We start from the raw sequence: 20,052 nt of genomic DNA, 5'->3' as shown, positions 1-20,052 counted from the left end.
GATTTGGCCCTCACTGTGCTTCTCTTGCAACTAGAGGAGCAAAACTAAATTTGAAATTCCTGGTCAAGTTAGGGAAGGGCCCCACCAAAAGGCTCAAACTACATAGTCAATCTGTGATCAATATGCAGCAGCTTGAAATGTACCTCTTGTCAATATTCTCATACATCTTTGTCATGGAGGGTGCGCTGACTTATTGGGGCAATCTGCCACTTTTGCTGTCACTCATAAAGGCAGGCATATTGGCAGATTTCAGTCACTCGATGGAGTCCTGGCAGCACAGAAACATAATTAGCATGCCTGTGTCACAGTTGAAAGGTTGTGGGTTCAAATCTTGCCTCAGGCCTTCCTGTATACAGAGCTGACTCATGCCTCCATTGAACTCTAAGAATACATGTTGGAGACTTCTATTTCTTTTAAACAACATTATTGATCAGTCGCACGAGATGATGTAACTGAACATGACATGACAGGCTTTCGGGCTATACAAAATTCAGAATTTAATTGAATTGAGAATGACCCCTAAATTCCAATTAAATAATTGAATTGAAATACTTGAAAGGAAATGTAGGAAATAGGAAGCAGAATTGTAGTTCAAATTCAAATCGTAGGGAGTAGAACTGAAATTCAGAGAAATTCATGATGCAAAATTAAGGTGTATTTTAAAGTGAAGTTTTTCCACAACCCTGTTTATAAGATAAATTTCATACAAATATTATTGTAATGATTTTTTTTGTAGACAGTATTTGATTAAAGTAAACAGTAAAGTCATGTGTAGTAATTGTTCTTTATTAACGTTAAAAGTAGGATTGGGTATCCTTACTAATTTCCGCTGAATCGATTTGATGTCGATTCACGAGTTCAATTTGATTCGATTATTTTTTCAGTTCGATTCAACTCAATCCAATTCATTAACGATTATAGAACATCAACTCTTAAATATCAAGGACATGATTAAAAACTCACAAACATTAAATTTTAAATTCAATTATGCCTTGCCTTTTAAATGGTAAATGGAGTGCACTGATATACAGGGTTCTAAACTAGCTTCAAACTACTTGACTTAGTCATAACAGTCCTACAACTAAAAACAATCAAACAAATAAACATTTATTTATAAATACACTGAGAATTTTTTATGTGTACAATACTGTAGTAGAGTATATTGGTTAATGGTTTCACCACTGGAGGCATTTTGGAGTGGAGTGTCAGATGGACATAAGAATACGAAGAAGAACGGCGCTGAAAGAGGACAGTTGTTGAATGTTATTTTGAACCCATACTGCACAATACAACTAACTAGTGCACATGTTTGCCTTTATGCTGATGACATGCACTGAATGGAATTAGCCAGGAATGTACTGTCTCATAACGGATAATGATGATGGTGATGATGATAATAGGCTGATGTCTATTTACCTCTAAAAGAGGCTGTAATTGTGTTTTTTTTTTTTTTGTGGTGATCGACCTTATGGACACCCCTGGTGTGTACATTACCAGTCAAGCCCGAAATTATTCATCCATCCATCCATTTTCTTAACCATTTACTCCTCACAAGGGTGACGGGGGTGCTGGAGCGAGACCACACACTTTAGAAACACATTTCTCAAATCAGAAACTATAGAAATGATCCCCCTGTCCCAGCCAGCTTCGGGCAGTAGGCGAGGTACTCCCTGAACTGGTTGCCAGCCAATTGGTGGGCACACAGAATCGAACAACCATCCACACTAACGAACACACCTAGGGACAATTCAGAGTGTTCAATTAACCTGCCATGCATGTCTTTGGAATGTGGGAGGATACCGGAGTACCCGGAGAAGACCCACGCAGGCACGGGAGAACATGCAAACTCCACCCAGGAAGGCCGAAGTCTGGACTCAATCTTGCGTCCTCAGCACTGGGAGGCGACTTTCTTTCTTTCTTTCTTTCTTTCTTTCTTTCTTTCTTTCTTTCTTTCTTTCTTTCTTTCTTTCTTTCCAAGTATTTTATTCATTCCAAATACTTCGTGTTTGTGGAATTTAGGATATTGATGGCTCATTACAGAACACTCGTTTTCGGACGCCATGCTGTCGTCATCTCCTGTCCAGTATGAGAAATGCTCACGGTGACAACTTCCAGCAATCCCCCCCCAAAATACGGCTGATTTTCGGGCTCCATGGGTGGTGGAGTGGAACCGTCACTTGCTTTTGGTGCCGGTTGGCGCGGGTTCCCTCCTCCGCCTGGGAAACCCATGTGACTTACATGACGTAAGCGTGGTAATAATAATAAAAAATAAAAAACGGGCCGTTTTTCGATTTGTGTTTCCGACTATATCATATTTCCGTCTATAATAATATGAATATACTTCAATAGATAGAACAGTTACAAATTACAAAACTCGGCTATCATAAACATGAAAAATGAATAGTGGCAATGCTGCCTCGATTTCCCACAAGATGGCGTAATTGTTTTGTCGGCAATTTAACCAAGAATGTAGGTCACATATACAAATGCAGTTTCTTGAGTACAGTTCTATACTGGACAGTATTTGTAACATAATAATCCCACGAATTTTTGTGCCGTTGAAATTGAACTGTTTACAATAGATGCATTATAGCTTGAGTACAAAAAAATCTAAGCAAAAGAAAAAAATGGTGGAATAAAAAAAAATATACACTTTGGGACACTATATTTGTATGCTTACTTAGTTACATTTCACTAAAATGTTTTTCATTAGCTTTACACTGCCGATCATTTCACAAATAATTAATTATGCTGACCAAGCTGTTGCTACTTCTCCACTAAACTCTGAAGGTGTGGGGTTTCTCGTGCCGTGGACACCATGTAAATATTTTAAATACTCGTGTCACATTTTTGTTGTTGTCAGTTTTTACCCAGTGGCTTGCTGTCATAAAGCAGAGCGTGGCATCTTTTCTCCTCCCCTCCTGTTGCTAAGCCTGGAAGGGCTTCCCTGCCGTGGACAACCAGGCTGGGGCTAATGAAAGAGCTCGCGACCGAAAGCCCACCATTGGCTCTCCCGATTGCCCAAGCTGGCAGGCGTCAGGGAAGGACAGGACTGACAGACGCTAACGTGGAAATACCAACAAAAAGAAAGGATATAACGTTGGGAACTCGAACAATGGGATTTTTATGCGACTTGTGGATTTCCCTGCTCGACGAAAACTAACGTTCAACGTTGTGTGGAAGTTTCAGAGTTGATCTCGATGTGGTGACGCGACTGCTCGTAGACGACGGGAAGCTAATGCTAGCCGACGCGCTAATGTTACTCGAGCGATTAATCGTTTTAGTGTAGTTTATCGTCTTAATTCAGCATTACGAAACGATAGCGACACTTTAGACGATGTCGGGGACATAGACTCAAGAGATGTTGGCATTTGATCAACTTTTAGGGAACTCGGCGTCGTTATCTTGGCGAAGTTAGTCTTTCAAACTAGCGAGCGTTAGCCATCTAGCTGGCTAGTAGCTAACGTTGGCTCCAAACGGATTTAAATCCAAAGATTTTAGCTTTAAATTAAGCCGAAGCTAGTAAGCGCACAGCTGTTTCCACGTCGCCTTACTTGCTGTATCGTTTGCTGTCTTATTGTTTGAAATTGATACGTCCACCCGGAAGAGCTTTACTTTTTAAAGTCGTTGTTCGATTGAAACGTAAAGAAAACACTTTGAGATATGCAATCACCGAATCAATCAGCAGTTTTAATTGCCTAATGCTAGCTAGCTCTGACAGAGTTAGCCGTTCTTGCCCCTTTACTCAATGGGCTTGCTTTGAGGCCTTGTCTACAGTGAAAAACATATCCAAAGCCTTAATACACAGAATACCAGCGTCCGAGTGGAGTTAATATTTTAATGTCTGGATATTTGGTAGTCGTCCTCGCGACCTGATAGGAGCACCTGGACCTCGTTTACCTGCCAGTTGGAAATATTGTTGATTACCAAGGTATTTGGAACTTCATTATATACGTGCAGTATGACTACTAACATAACAGTAGTTAGGTTCTATGATAAGTTTACATTAACAATTAAGCTCTTTGTGACAAGTGGTTTGTACAGTGTTATATGTGCAGACGTCCATATACATTATGTTGTTGTTTAAATCAATCACTGAATATAAAGTTAGTCTTAAAGCTATATCTAGTACAATTATATTGTTCTTTTTATTTTAACTTTGTCTTTTGGGATACATGTGGTGTACATAATGTATTTGCACCCACCATTTGTCACTACACAGGTGCTGATACTTAAACCATCTCATGAACTCATAACCTGTTGCAGACACCCTTCAAAAATCGCTACAAGGTCTGGCATTTATTTATTTGCCTTTTACGCAAAACCCAGCATAACGGAATGTTGTCACAACTGTCTTCGCTTTCTCACAGCAACATGGCACCCCACAAAAAGCTTCTGGGTGACATAAAAAAAACAAACAAACAAAAAAAACCCGAGTACAACAGGGTGACAGAACTGAGGTTTAGTCAAACTTGACATCCCTCATTCCCCTTTTTGCACAGGCACCATTCTGCCTCTATTACAGCTCTAGTCAAGCTTCTACATTACGAGTAACAGCCAATGTCACCACTTTTTCTGGGTCTCTGTCCTGTATAAGACTCAGTGACACGGAATGATGGGACCCAGACAACTCAGTCATGGTCTGCCTTTGGAGCTAGTATCAGAGCCACAGTAAAGAGAACCCTGCAAGTGCAAAAGATATATATATATATATATATATATATATATATATATATATATATATATATATATATATATATATTGCTCAGAGCAAATTAGTCTTGGTTTACCAGAATGCATGTGATTTTTGTGTTGTTCCCCTCCCCCTCAGTTTAGTTGAAGGCTAGAGAGAACTGAAGGCATTTTGTTAGGTTTACTTGTAAATTATCCAGCTGTTTAGCCACACTTATCAGAAGATGCATTTAAGCCACCAATAGTTCATGAAAGGTAAATGCTGTTGGCATGTTTTTTGAGACCATTTTTCTTGTAGTTTTCCTGCATCCACTAACTTATTCCTGGTTCAAATTGTTCCCTTGTTGGAATGCAAAATCCAGTTCACATGATTCCAAGCTGTTGTCTAGCAATCTGTCTGAAGGACCCAAATCTCCAGGTTGTTGAGGCTGGTTGTAATTCTCTAGATAGAACTTCCTTTTACGTCTTTGTCATGGCAACCTTTACCATAAGCTTCCAAATATGCAACTTTCTTAGTTTCCTATGGTAAAACAGGGACAAGAGTTATTTTCTGAACAGAACCAAAGGATTGTTTTTGCTGAGTAGGTCTATTGCCGCAACATTCGTAAGAAGTTTCAGCTGATTTGTTTGAGCAATAGGCTGTTGCAATAGTTATGTTTTGGTGACTATAGTTTGTGTGTGTTGATTATGTCATGCAGCAATGCATTTTAAACCTTTTAAACATTTGCCTTCTCATATCTGTCCAGAGTATTTGGAACATAAACAATTATCAAAACGACATGACATGCATGTGCTTGTGCTTAATATTAAAACAATTTAATAACTTGTAAGCAAAATATAAAGCCTATCGTGAATATAATTGTAGTCAGGCATTAGACTCCTGTTTTGCCGGTAAAAGGCAGCATTATTCATTTGTTATGCTTTCATATTGTTGTTCTGATTATTTTCCGGCCAATGTCTTAATGTCTCTTCCAATGTGCAATTATAGATGATGTGTGAAGTGATGCCCACCATCAGTGAGACCGAAGGACCGAATGGAGGTGGCACAGGCCGTCGAGGTTCCAGTTCCCCACTACAGTCTGACTCTGAAGGTCATTTTGAGTCGCTGATGGTGTCCATGTTAGAGGAGAGGGATCGTCTTCTTGAGACTCTGAGAGAAACTCAAGAAAATCTGAGCTTGGCTCAGGGTAAACTGCATGAGGTCGGCCATGAAAGGGACTCTCTCCAGAGACAACTCAACACTGCTTTACCACAGGTAAGAGAGAACAAAGACACAGTATAAATTTAATCCAGACTTCAATCGTTTTCTTGCTGATGATTAATAGCACACTGTTCTCTAACCATTGAAGCTGCTGAAAGCAGAAAATTAAATTTCAAATCGCTACCGCCACCTGTGGCAGAAAAATGAAACTACAAAAACACACTCCCTTCTTCACTTACACAATGCGCACATGACGTCACATCCGCCACAGGGTGGGAAATTCAAACCCAAATACAGTCTGAAAACTATTGGCCAGAGGCTTGCAGGAGTACCCATTTTGAACACCTAAGGTTAGGGGTGGGAAAAAATTATCATTCTTAAATGCATTGCAATTCAGACACGGACAAATCAGAATAGAATAATCCAATCGTAGTCCCTGAAACAATTCAGGGAAATCGAATCTTGAGGTATCCAAAGATCCGCAGTCCCCACCCCTAGCTAAGATCTGAATCTACTAATTAGAAGATGGTTCTGTTATAAATGGTCAAATTAGGCTAGTGTAAAGGTATTTTTGGGCAGATTATTTCAGCATAACTTTAACAATATAACGTGCAATGACTGAGAACGATGTAGTGCTGAATTGTGGCAGCATAGCATCAAAATGTTTTTCACCATTTCAGTTTTCATTATTATTATTATTTTATTGGGGACTGCGGCTCATGCGTGGCCCATTGACACACTTGTGCCCTAGCACGAGTCACTCCTTTCAACTATAAGATCTTGAGCGCTTTCTTTCGTACCAGCGGTTACCTGCCGCAATGGACTTTTGGCACACTGTTTACGCATTTGGAGCACAATGATCTGCGAACTCTCCATCACTAATAATGCATAGTGATAACATTGATAGCATCAAACTCTTCATAAGAAACGCTCCGTTTCCTGAAATGACATCAAGTTACTGTAAATTACCTTTCTAATTGCTCAGGTTATCCAAGTGTCGACCAAGTAATTAAAGCACCATATCTGATTTAATGAACCATTTGCTGTTTCTCAATTTATGCAGGTCCTTGTGTACATAAACTTCCATGACTCTTGTTGACCTGATGAATTCAACAAAGAGAGTAAATGAAATAGAATAGAAAGCCTTTATTCTCACATTCTATGGTGCAGATGCTGAAAATGTGAGGTTATGACAACATAAAAGACTAATAATGACAAGCATATATTGTAGGATGAAAAGAAAATGATCCCATGGCTCTAGAGTTTCTCGATACCCGTGCCTTCAGCTTTGTGATGGAACAGTCGACCTCATCGCCTCGCTAGCTGGGTGCAGACTAGAGCCAGGGTGAGAGAGAGAGAGGGAGAGCACAGCTTTGTGACATCACATGAGCTGTTTGTTGCGCCAGGTTTTCGTGATATAAAAGAATGAAGATAAATAATTTCAAAACTCTTTCCCACCGCTAATGTAACCTTTTACCTATACCAAAACTTGGGGTGCACCGCCTGGATGTTTTTCTTTGTAAGATTATGCTTCTGTCTTGCCACTATCCAAGATAGCTCAGCCTCAGACATACAGTGTGAATAAGACGGGAAATTGTTGTTACATGTACAAACAGCCAGCAGTTGCCAGAAATTTCTTCAGCTCCTTCAATGTTGCTGTTGGCCTCTTGGAAGCCAGCCTGACCAGTTTTCTTCTTTATCTCAGTTTTGGAGAAAAAGCCCAGTTATGTGCAATGTGAACACAGTCACATCCCCATTTATAAAGAGGGTGTGCACTGTTCACAATGCTCACATTATTTCAGTTTACAGTACTTGCATTTTCCCTCTCAAAAATCTTTTTTTTTTTTTTTCAAAAGAGTTGTACAGTTTACAAGTCACATTAATGGTTGAATACGTTTTGAATAATTTAGCAGACTCAGATCAACAGTGCCTCTGTTGGTTGCATCCAAGTAGTACTTATTTTGCTAAAAGTGCTTCAAGGTGATCCAATTCCAAACCATCCATCCATCCATCCATCCATCCATCCATCCATCCATCCATCCATCCATCCATCCATCCATTACCTTAAAGAGACATTTTGGTATTTGCCACTTTTTTTTTTTTTTTTTAACTCATCACTGCAGGCCAAAAAAAAGGTGCGACCAAAACCTGTGTGGTGTGACCAACTGAAAAAGTTGGTAGCACCAGTGATACCAGTGCCAAATTTAGAGCTTTTATAGAGCTCTGCATGACTGCCACGTTTGGCCGAAAGTGTTAATGCAAGCCTTGCGTCTATGGTGCACGTGCGAGTTTGTGTGCTCGAATAAACTCTTAGTTTTTTTCAGTTTTCTTGGAGTCTGAGCTGGAGTTTGGGCTGTGCTCAAAGCTGGCCTCTTGATTTATTTGTTTTTCAGTTTTAATCCCAGTTGTTGTGCGCTTGCTAACACTACATGAACGTGGCGACAAGCATAATGTCACCCTCCACCGCTCCACCCCTCCCCAACCCCAAGAACCTGTGGAGTGTTTGCCCCGAACACTCCACACTGAAGGGACCATACAAGGTGATAGGCACAGTTACAGTTAAAAAGTCAAGGCTCTTTGTACTCAATTGGGCAATCAGGGAGTATACATAATGTAGAAAAAGCTTTAACGTTAACATTTTAAAGTCCACAATGGAAGCACTTTATTACTTATTTGGGTTGCTGGTTAGCTGGAGCTATCACAGCTAACGTTAGGTGAGAGGCAGTGTACACCCTGCACTGGTCGCCAGCCAATTGAAAATAGAGATGGTACTGGCAAACCTAATTTTTTGTGCAGGTGTCAGAGAGCTAAGGAATGAAGTACCATTCTTTGATTTTGTTTTTAGTGTTGTCCTTTTATCACACAAGTATAATTTTTGTAATTGCCCCATCTATAGCACGTTGTTAACTGAACATGTTCTGATTGGCTACCGTGAAAGTTGTGGAATTGCTTATGTATAATGTCTTTCAGTTGAAGGAAAAACAAAACTTTCACTACAATATTGTATTGTTGTAACTATAATATAACGATGGATGTTCAATGTCTTGCCGTTCCTGTGTAGTTGTATCAGGTGCCTCTTATTGGAGTAGTGTTACCAATATGCATACTTGACCTTGATCACATTATCAGGCGTGACATTCAATACAGAGACCAATGCATTGTCCATCTGTTTGATGAGTTGTGGTTTGAGCCACCGCAGTAATTCAAAAGAGAGAGCAATGTCAGTTAGCACTGATGTCCGATGACTGTAAAATCCCATGAATACAACGCAGTCTTTCCCATAAATAATTATCCCAAATCATCCCGCGGTAGTATACGCAGATTCATAAAAATGAAAAGGGAAAAAAAAAATCATTTATGTTTTTATAATTTGTTTATAAGTTGCACTTTTATTCCAAAATGATTTTTAACGTCTAACGCAAAGGCCCCACATAGGCAGGCAAGAGTGGTCGGACTACTTTCAAAGACAGTTTAATGGATGAAAATGTCTCCGCACAACTTCAAGTTGACAACGACACAGTTGCCATTCCCACTGATTACTGTTTAACAAAGTAGGCTTAGTCAAATGTGCTGTTTAAGCCAGCAAAATCGTGGCTGTGGTTCTGACGTCACTTTGTCTCGTAGACAAAAATCTATGGGGAGAGTTTTGTCTAAAATCTCACTTACCAATTTCTCTCAATGGAATATCCGAATACCAAAATATTGCAGCCCTGAGAACAAGAAAAACTTGTTTGCGACCATAAAAATTGTTTGTTAATGCCGGGCGAGCATATTTGTATGCTTGAACGAACCCTAAAGAAAAAAACATTGTCTGTGCGCACACCTTTGCAAACTTTCACTGCTCAGTGATACAGGATTAATCTGGTTGGCATGGTCACTTCAACCTTAGTACAACACACTCGCAATTTAGAAACTCTGGTAATACGTTTTGGGAAAATTTAGGTTTTTTTGTGTGATAGTCTTGGGAAAAATTGCTTTTTGAGGGCAACATTTTTGTGTCCCATTGCCTTTAGAAAATGTTTAAAAAAAATGTTGAAATGAACATAGCAGTTTAACTTATTTCTCAACAAATCTGGTGGAGTAGGGTGGTCATTTTGGCGTTCATACTAGTTGAATGTACAATATTCACCCAAACTTTTCAGGTATTTAAATGTAGACAACTTATTTTGCACAACCAGAGTTAAAGGAATCTCTTGAGTATTGTGGACCCACCTTCAAATGTACTGCGGTCTTGTTTTGCCAACAGTAGCTAACCGGTGATGACTGCCACTCCACATTTAAGTGTTGCATGTCAGAAGTTGAGAAACAAAACATAATGGGTAATAGGAAATAGTGCATCAATACAGATGAGTTTTTGTTCAGAAACCAAAGAATTCATAAGCCAAAATTTGATTTAATATAAAAGTATAAAAGCACAATTCCTGGTGTAGTACACTTACACCTAAGTGTGTTTTGGAACATTGTGGCTTTAATGGGTTGGCACACATTCCTGTACTCCCCATTAATCCGCTCCTCTGTTCAAAGGACTACAGGGCAGCTCAGTCAAGTTGAAATCAGCATGCCCCTCATTTACAAATACTGACACCAAATTACAGGGTCCCAGAGTGGATAAGCCGTGAAAGTCTGTTTGGATCTATTCTGCCATATAAAAAAAAATCTATTATTATCACCATTATTAATAGAAGTCGAAGTAATGGTGGTAGTGGTAGATGTTCTTGCTAATATAAGACATTTTAATTTCAAAGGCTATCACAAATAGCCTTATACTGTTGTGACCCAAAATAATTTAGAGACATTCACCAGGCAGCTTTGCCTCGAGGGGCATTGCATGACTTCTGGTTCTGGGGTTAGGAGGCGTTGCTCTTGCTGTTATGTTATGTCTCATACACAGAATACCAATTGATGCAGTGTTACTTTTATGGAGAATGAACTGTTGATTGAGCTTGCCCCCACTTTTGTCATATATATATATATATATATATATATATATATATATATATATATATATATATATATATATATATATATATATATACTTATATACTTATATACTTATATACTTATATACTTTTTATTTTATTTTATTTTATTTTTTTATTTTTTTTGTCCCCTTTTTTTTTGGGCCTATTTATTATGACCAAGAAAAAGTCAGTTGTGAAAAGTTGGGTTGACGAACATGGGAGAGAATCAAGAATCTTAAAGGGCGCTGTACTACACAACCTTTGCTTCTGCTCTGGAATGTAGGAAGTGAGCTACTCTGTAATTACTCAAAGGCCTGCCTCCTGTGGTGTGTCATTGGCTGGCAGAGGGCAGACCTTGATAGCCAATAGCAGTCTCAGACTCCTGAAGCAGAATCTGGGCCAGGCCCTGGAGTAACTCAGTGACTGGTCTGAAGGCAAAAAGAATACTTTTTGGGGAAAGTGCTGTACCATCGGCTCCAATTTACACTGAGTCTCCCCCTCCCCTTTCCACACACACTTTTCATGTACTCTATGCTGTATTTCTCAGAAAGCATTGTCTGTTGTCATTCTTAACATAGACAGTGTTGCCCCTTCTCCTCCTCAGCAGTAGTCATTTGGACATTTTAAACTGAGATAATAGGACACTCAGTTAGGAGCATTACAGAATAAATACAACAACCAATTCAGTTTCCTCTAGAGTGTGGAGAGCATTGGCCGTAAGGAACAAAAAATGATTGGACTATATAGGAAGGAAGAACCAATTAATATGTTGGTTGGTGAGGAGCTAAAGAAAGGTGCATGTTCTGAAATGTGTTTTATACAATTTGGGTCAAGATGGTATCATTGGAACCATCATCCTCCAAGAATTATAGGGGTACCTCCAATCGGTTGGTCATCCTCTTATGAATCAGGAATAGCCTGTAAAAGACCAAGCAGATGGACAAACATGCACAAATATTAACTTTTAAATTACAACGATGGTGTAAATGTTTCCAATACTCTAGCTCTACTTATTGGCCTTTCAGTTATATACTTTTATTATGATATTGCTAGAACAACAAAACTAACAGTTGCATTTGCGCAATATAAGGTTATCATTAGTTGGTGATTTGATATTATACAATACAATGGATTTTGCTTGTGCATGTGTCGGTGAAGTGAATGGGAAAACCGTGACCTGTCACGTGATAGGTTCAGAAGTGAGCTTGCTATAAGGACTTTATTACATTTGTTTTGTTGTAGGAGTTTGCAGCACTAACAAAAGAGGTAAACATGTGCCGGGAACAACTTCTAGAAAAGGAGGAAGAGATTGCAGAACTGAAAGCTGAGAGAAACAACACACGGGTGAGTTGAACTGTTGTCATGCTTTTGAATTGTGGTGATATGAACTCCCAAAAATTCAAGATTTTTCCTCCATGGCAACGAATAAGCAGAGGTGGGCATTCCTCAGTACTGACGGACTGTCCGTCGCTGACCGATGCCCATTTTGCTGATGAATGACTAAGCACTTGATGGAAGTGGGGTTTTATCCATCAGTGTAATCGTCATTAACCTAGTCAATTACCGATGGACGCCTGTTTTGGTCACTATTGACTGACTGACGGAATGTGTGATGGAAAACATTTTTAACCCTTGAAAGCGGAGTGTATCCGATTTTTAATAACAAAATAGCTGACAAACTACTAAGTGTTAGGACTGTGGAGAGAAAATCATATTTTTTAAACAGAACCGGAAATAATAGATTTTGTTGCAAGCGTAAATCAGATAGGATTATGTTGTTGTGTTATTGTTTTCATAAAACCCTTGCTTCAGGTCTCTGGGATTAACCTAATGAACTGCCAAAAGATTGGTGCTCAAAATTAGAAAGTTGCTCATCAAATTAAGTCATTGATTCAAAACGGCAAAGAAAACAAATGTATTTTGAGCTTTCAATTACTCTGTCAGCATTTCGTGTTTTGAATAACCTAGTTATGTTTAGGAAATTGTGCCTTGAATTATACTTGAGATAATCTTGGTGGCGATTATTAATGTAATGTTTATCTGTATAATGTAATGCAATTCCCATTATTATTTTCTCACCTTGTTGGTGATTTGTGCAGCTCCTCTTGGAGCATTTGGAGTGCCTGGTTTCTCGTCATGAACGTAGTCTGAGGATGACGGTAGTGAAACGCCAAGCTCAGTCTCCTGCAGGAGTCTCAAGTGAAGTGGAAGTCCTAAAAGCCCTTAAGTCACTTTTTGAACACCATAAAGCCCTTGATGAGAAGGTAGGACTTGTATCTTTTACGCAGAGCTAGATATTGAGTACCATTGTGTCATGAATTTGCTTGACTGTGAAAAATAATTTTTTGACTGTTGAAAGTTATGGTTGTGTCTGAATTTGTTTTGTGTTTTTTAGGTAAGGGAGAGGCTGCGAGTCGCCTTGGAAAGATGCAGTGCTTTGGAGGAACAACTCACCATGTCACACAAAGAGGTGAGATCATTTCTGTTGTCTGTCAATATTCTTTTGTTGATGAACTGCTGTTCTTCATCTTTCATTTTTGTTTCCTATCAGTTCTATGAACCGTACAGTTTATTGCCAACAAACGATAGCATGACTATTAGGGGTGTGAATTGCCTAGTACCTGACGATTCGATTCGTATCACGATTCACAGGTCACGATTCGATTCGATACCGATTAATCCCGATACGAATTTATAAGTCGATTGTTGCGATTTTTTTCCATTCAAATTTAGAAAATACTAATCAGTAAGCTTGTAGAGTGTAAGATTTATATGAAAATGTATTATTTATTTATCTGAAATATCAGTCTTATAGAGGTTGTAATCTGTTTCATGTTTGAACAGCATTAAAATAAAATATTAAGGCTTAATGTTCCGTTCATATAACATTCTTCCATGCTCAAGGTGTGAATCCTAACCCGAAGTCAGACGTTTTTTTTTATATTTTTCCATTAAAAATGGAAGTTTAAAAATCGATTCACACACACACACACACACACACACACACACACACACACACACACACACAAAAAAAAGGCAATGATGATAAGACGTTGAATCGGTAAGACTACCGAATGAACAATTCTGAGCTCTTTAAAAAAAAAAAAAAAAAAAAAAAAAATAGTGAAAATAGTGTTCAGCAGGAGCTAGCATCCATATTTAAACTTATGAGCACAACTGTATATAGTTTGTTTTCTTGACAGTCAACAGATTTGACGCCTTTATCTAATCTAATAATTCCGCTATAGGGACAAGACTACAAAGCTCAGTGATTTAGTGGTGGAATGTCCGCCCTGAGACTGGGAGGTCGTGGGTTCAATACCTGGCTGGGTCATACCAAAGACTTTAAAAAAGGGAACCATTGCCACTCGGGGTGTGCTCAAAAAATCGAAATGGCAAAATATCGCTGCGAGCCTCTACAATACACATATCGCTACACAGGCGTCAGTATCAATATTGCTCCTTAACTTTAAATAGGCAGTTAACTACTCGTTGCTTGAGCACAGATGTACAGCAGCCTCTGTAGTTAATTGCCTCAATTAAGTGCACATGCACTTAATTGCAAAGCATCAGCAGAAGGGAGGGACTGCAGGAAGCAGAGAAGAGAGACTGGTGCCTTGCAGTATTAAAAAAAAAGTGTACATGTGTAGGTGTCCCACAAACTCAAGTCTGTTTAAAAAAAAAAAAAAAAAAGCTCACCAGTGATTGGACACTGTCTTGCTAAGAAAAATTAAAACAGAGGAAGGAATACTATTTATTTAAACTTATGCCACAATCAGCAATATTAAAACAATGAAAGGCTTGCAATATTTCAGTTGATTTGTAATGAATCCAGAATGTATGGCATTTTTGCTTATTTTAATTGCATTACAGAAAATAATGGACTTAATCACAATATTCTAATTTTTTGAGACAGTCCTGTATGTATATGTGATATGTATCGTATCGTATCGTGACCCCTGTATCGTAATGTGTATCGTATTGTAAGGTTGGTGGCAATACCCAGCCCTAATTGCTGCCCTGCTTGACATTCAGCGTTATGGGTTGGAATTGGAGAGTAAGAACACAAAGTGATTCCCAAGCACAGCTCAAGCTGCTGCTCACTGCTCCCTCAAAGGATGTGTCAAATGCGGAAAGCGAATTTTGCCCCATTTAGGTGGGTGTGACAATCGGTACTTTAACAAACATTTCTCGCGTCACATTGTACAACAGGTCCTCTTAAAATTCCAAGATTATTTTAGCCGTTAAGTAAGAACTGTAGCAGGGTTTAACATTAAATGTAGAGTTAGCAGTCTGGAAGCTGATAGCAAGATTTTAATGTAGCTTCGCTTCACTCCTCTAACACCCCAGCTCACTAATGCACATGACTTGTTCATGATGGTGTATTGCCAAATATTTATTGACGTATGATTTTCATTCAACATTTTCAATACATTTGAATGTCGTTATTTTAGTACCTTTTTCTTTTACTACATTTAAAGGGATAGTTCGGATTTTTTGACATGAATCTCTTTTTCATCCTCCCCTCCAGTGGTGTGCTATCTGACAGCGTTCTGTGACACGAGTTCAAGTCGGCTGGCGCCACCTAAATAAAGCGTTTTTCTTCTGAAAACAATTTGTGTTCAAAAGAGCGATACATTTGCATCACAAAACTCCTTCCTGAAAAAAACTCTGACTCCATTACCGCCGGGCACTATTTTTCTGTTCGTTCGTATCACTGCGCGTCGCCCTATAGACGGCTGATAGACGCGCTGCAGACAACTGGTAGTTGCGCCTTCCGCCTTCGAAAAGACAAACAACTTGTAGATTAGTGCGTGTCTATCGGCTGCATGCGGTGCGCCGCGCAGTGATACGAGCGACCAGAAAAATAGTGCCCGGTGGTAATGGCGTCTGACTTTTTTTCCGAAGTGAGTTTTGTGATACAAATGTATCACTCTTTTGAACACAAATTGTTTTCAGAAGAAAAACGCTTTATTTACTTGACGCCAGCCAGCTTGCCGCACTATTTTCCTCTCGAGCAAAACTGGACCAGAATTCGTGTCACAGAACGCTGTCAGGGGTAAGTCAGTGATGATCGCACACACTGGAAGTAAGGATGAAATAGAGTTTCATGTAAAAAAAAAAATCCGAACTATCCCTTTAAGCACAGTAATCAAGATTTCAGCATCAATTAAAACAATTGTGACTATTAATTTTTTTTTTATAATCGCCCCGAAGAAAAGTTCACACTTTGAAACATGTAGTCAGGCGCTGTTATATTCTGGGGCTGCTTTGCCCACATCTGGTACAGGACTTCTTGACTCTGTGCATTGTACAATGAAATCTCAAGATTATCAAGGTGTACGAGAAAGAAATGTGATGCCCACTGTCAGAAAGCTTGGTCTTAGTTTCAGGGGTCTTGCTACAGGATAATGACCCAAAACGCAGCTAAAAACACCCAAGCATGTCTAAGAATAAACCATTTGACTGTATTCTGACGTGGCCTTGAGCCTTGATCTAAATCCTATTGAACATCTGTGGACGGAGCAGAAGACTCCTTCCACAGATGCCATGCCATCTGGAGACGGCACCCATCAAACCTGAGACAACTTGTACAGTTTACTCAAAAAGAGTGGGACAAATCACCTGAGCGGTGCAAAAAGTCTAATTGAAAGTTAGAAAAATCATTTCACTGCAATAATACAAAGCCTATTAAGTCAAGGGTGCCACCATTTTTGTCCACGCCTGTTTCATGAGTTTTGTAATTCTGTTGAATTCAAAAGTTATGTCTGCTTGTCATTGGCTAATTTTCGCAAGATTTTTATGTATTACTTTATCATTTCCTTCTTTTTAAAAATTTCTTTTATTAATAGATGGGTACCAAGAATTGTGTCCACTGTCCTGTATAAAGACGCCAATTATGAAATGGTCATTCCAATCGTACTTATCATATTGAGTATATAGGGGCAGATCACTGGACCACCACATGGCTCAAGGCTAATGTCTGACCCTGCCTAGCTACATAAAGCCCCTAATTAATGTGCAGTTGTCAGTTGACACGCATTGTTTTGATATGAAACATTTCTTTTACTGTACTTAACATTATTTTATAGCTACCGTTGCTGGACTCTTCTCATTTAATTCCTTAGTATTTATTGTTTATCTATTCTCAATCTTAGAAATAGGGACTGATGCCACTCCTGTGTGTGTGCACATCCTTTCAAAGAACAGACAAGTCTTGAGTTCTCCCTGTTGAATGGGATTAAGATTGACAAAAGCCCTAGAGGATGTTGAACTGCCCTAGATTTTATCTATTCTCCATGATGCACTTAATGCTACAGTCATCTTTTGTTCCTGAGACATGCACACACCCACGCATGCCCTTAAAGACCTGGGCATATAGATTTTTTATTTTATTTTATTTTTTTTTATTTTTTTTTGCGGGGGGGTTGCTGGAAAAAAGTAACATTGTGTATGATAAATAGATAGAAATAAGGTCTTTGTTCGTTTGTGTGAAATGACTGAATGAATCACTTAACTCGGTGTTAACAAACTGTCTCTGTAGTTGGCTTACCTCAGGGAGAAGAGCTGCCAGAAGAGGGGATTGGCAGATGGAACCAGTGAGGTCAACCACAACTCTGAAAATACACCAAGCACTAATGGGAAGGTGAGGTTACCTTTTAGCATATGGTTGAAAGACAAGCACGAGAGAAAGCCAGTGTGATAAGTGTCAGCCATCTGTTTGGTTAATTTAAATAAATCATTGCTTTCTCAAATTATTACAGCAATGTGACAAAACTACTTTACATAACCTGTATTGTGTAAAATTACTTTCTCATGTACTGTATTATTTGAAGTTGCACAGATTTAATTTAAGTTACAGGTGTTTAGATAATACCTGTACGTTAATCCTGCAGTAGGAATACAACAGAAATATACAAGTCAAAACTATGTACCGGTAACATAAATGCAGCGCTGCTTTGTTCCGACTGAAGGGTCCGCATGTCGACAGTAGTTTTGAATTAGTGACAAAAATGTCGATTTTGAGATTTCTATTCTCCTTTCCCAGCAGCACAAAAGTTAAAGTTGTAATAGAAGTGTATGAAAATAATTAATTAAAATTAGATAGTTAAGTACATCTTTAGCCAACTTGAACTAGAAACGTGTCTCAGAAACCTGCCTTAAAATAAGCCAAAGTTCCTCGCTTCTAATGATGTCACTTCACCAATGATTTGTAGAAATGGTCATAGCAATCAATAAAATTTGAAATGCACCATAATGTGACCCTGCAGCATGATATTGAAAAAGCACATCACAACGGCATACCTTTTATAGCAGAAGTGAATCATGTCATCATTGGTCCCGACACTGCGGCCAAGGTTTGTAATCCAAACAGGGATAGTATTAAATTCCGGGTTCTCTTTCTTAACGAGTGTGTTTCTACTATTACCCTAATTTTCATTTAAAGTTCATGCACGCTAACAATTGTGAAACACTCATGCAGGCAACCAAGCTCCCACCAGAGCAGAGTCACAGCGAGTCGGGATGAGTGTTAAAGTTGTGAAATGTCTTCTATGTAATAATGTAGGCTAATAATATATTTGTCTAAGAAAGATGACACGCCACATCGAGATGCCACAAAAAGACTTTCTGCCAGAGTTGCAGAATACCACCACAGATTTTCACTTTATGCTCTTTTAAGTGGGATGAAATTAAAATTAAATATGCACTGTGAAATATGAAACTTAAAGACACAAAGATCATCCCAATGGTCCTTCCAAAGTGAGTCTCCTAACCCAGCACATATTTTGAGTGACTTGTTGTGTTCCTTATGTTTTACATTGTAAATAAACTGTGTTGAACAATTAAAACATTTTCATTTTCTTTATGTGAGCAAATGTATTTCAGACTTAACATTGATGATAAATTATCCATAAATGATCTTGTCACAGGCTACACCAATCTAATAATAATTAATAAATCTTTTAACACAAAATTGTTCAATCAAATTTCCCACTTCGGTAATGATCTCATTTAAAAAAGAAAATGGCACAAGGAACAGCAATAAAAGAACCAAACTTTGGCTGTTAATGACTCAGAAGATTATTATAGCTCAATGTAATTGATCTTCAAAGGCTGATTTCATCTGTTGAGAGGTCAAACTTCCTTAACTTTTAATGGGTTGAAATCTCGGAGGATGCACCTTCCCTGCTGTTGGAATTGACTTTCCAAGGGTCTTTCAATTGTTCTTGAAGGTTTAGGTTCAATATCTTTTTCCGAACGTACTGGTTGCTATGTACATTTGAAAGATGTATGGGATAAAACGAAGAGATTTCAACCAATCAATTAAAATTGCTGTAACTTTGTCAATTTTTGATGTATGCACAATATGTGTTTTATTTATTTATTTATTTTTAAATCACGAGGACCCTTTTGCTGGAGCAGGTCACATTTACATTTAGTAGTGGTTAATAAAATATTTTTTTTTATTTTTCCAAAGTTGCATTTCTAATTTTAAAAAAGACTTTTGTAATATTGTTTTTATTCATCCACAGCGGTCATCTGATGGATCACTCAGTCAGGAGGATGAGTCGGGTCCTGGTTTCGGCAAGGTTGGGGAACTCCAGGAAGTGGTCGACCGACAGACCGCTGATCTGGGCCAGATGAAGGAGCGCATGGCTGCAATGGCATCCCGAAACAGTGAGCTGGAGGAAGATCTGGACACCGCCAGAAAAGACCTCATCAAGTCTGAAGACATGAATACACGATTACAAAGAGACCTCAGAGAAGTAAGCATAATGTAGGGAAGCTGTACATACGGAACATACTGTGACATAGGTTTTGGCCCAATGCCAGCGAAATGTTTAACCTTCAAGGAGGAGATACCGGTACATGAAGGCATAACTTTTGCCAACTGAGTTTATAGAAATCTGTTTTTGGTTGGTGATATATTTATCAAACATATTCCCAGGTAGAGAATATACAGTGCAGTAGGCTATATAGTTGTTTTTTTCCGAACTATTAGGGCTGGGAATTTGTAGTGTGTCTCAGTTGTTCGAAACACTTCAGAGAGCTGAGAAGCCCTGCACGCTCCCGCCCATCGACGGGAGCACGCGGTTGTGGGGCGTAGGGGTGGGGGTGCGAGTGTTGGAACACGGCCGGCGGTGGCTGGAAACGGCGCTGATGTGTGGAAAGTTGGAAGTCCGTGGCATGTACCCC

General features: G+C 38.9%; 1 protein-coding gene across 9 annotated transcripts in view; it reads left to right on the top strand.

Moving 5' to 3' along the window:
* Positions 1 to 2,777: 2,777 nt before the first annotated feature.
* The window catches only part of ppfia1 (PTPRF interacting protein alpha 1), a 38,449-nt gene continuing 21,174 nt past the window's right edge, over positions 2,778 to 20,052 (top strand). For 4 of the 9 annotated variants that reach the window (XM_077519280.1, XM_077519281.1, XM_077519279.1 and 1 more), the window contains exons 1-8: positions 2,778 to 3,931; positions 4,223 to 4,290; positions 5,681 to 5,947; positions 12,097 to 12,198; positions 12,954 to 13,118; positions 13,250 to 13,324; positions 17,399 to 17,500; positions 19,389 to 19,622. In XM_077519280.1, the coding sequence (XP_077375406.1) occupies positions 5,681 to 5,947; positions 12,097 to 12,198; positions 12,954 to 13,118; positions 13,250 to 13,324; positions 17,399 to 17,500; positions 19,389 to 19,622 (945 nt within the window). In that variant the 5' untranslated portion in view covers positions 2,778 to 3,931; positions 4,223 to 4,290. The remainder of the gene's footprint in view (positions 3,932 to 4,222; positions 4,291 to 5,680; positions 5,948 to 12,096; positions 12,199 to 12,953; positions 13,119 to 13,249; positions 13,325 to 17,398; positions 17,501 to 19,388; positions 19,623 to 20,052) is intronic. The other 5 variants (XM_077519282.1, XM_077519278.1, XM_077519277.1 and 2 more) reach the window with 4 other exon arrangements.

Source organism: Festucalex cinctus, chromosome 4 (genome assembly GCF_051991245.1).
Source record: "Festucalex cinctus isolate MCC-2025b chromosome 4, RoL_Fcin_1.0, whole genome shotgun sequence".
Classification (NCBI taxonomy): domain Eukaryota; kingdom Metazoa; phylum Chordata; class Actinopteri; order Syngnathiformes; family Syngnathidae; genus Festucalex; species Festucalex cinctus.
Note: the sequence above shows the minus strand (reverse complement) of the source record. Positions and strands in the feature narration are given on the sequence as shown.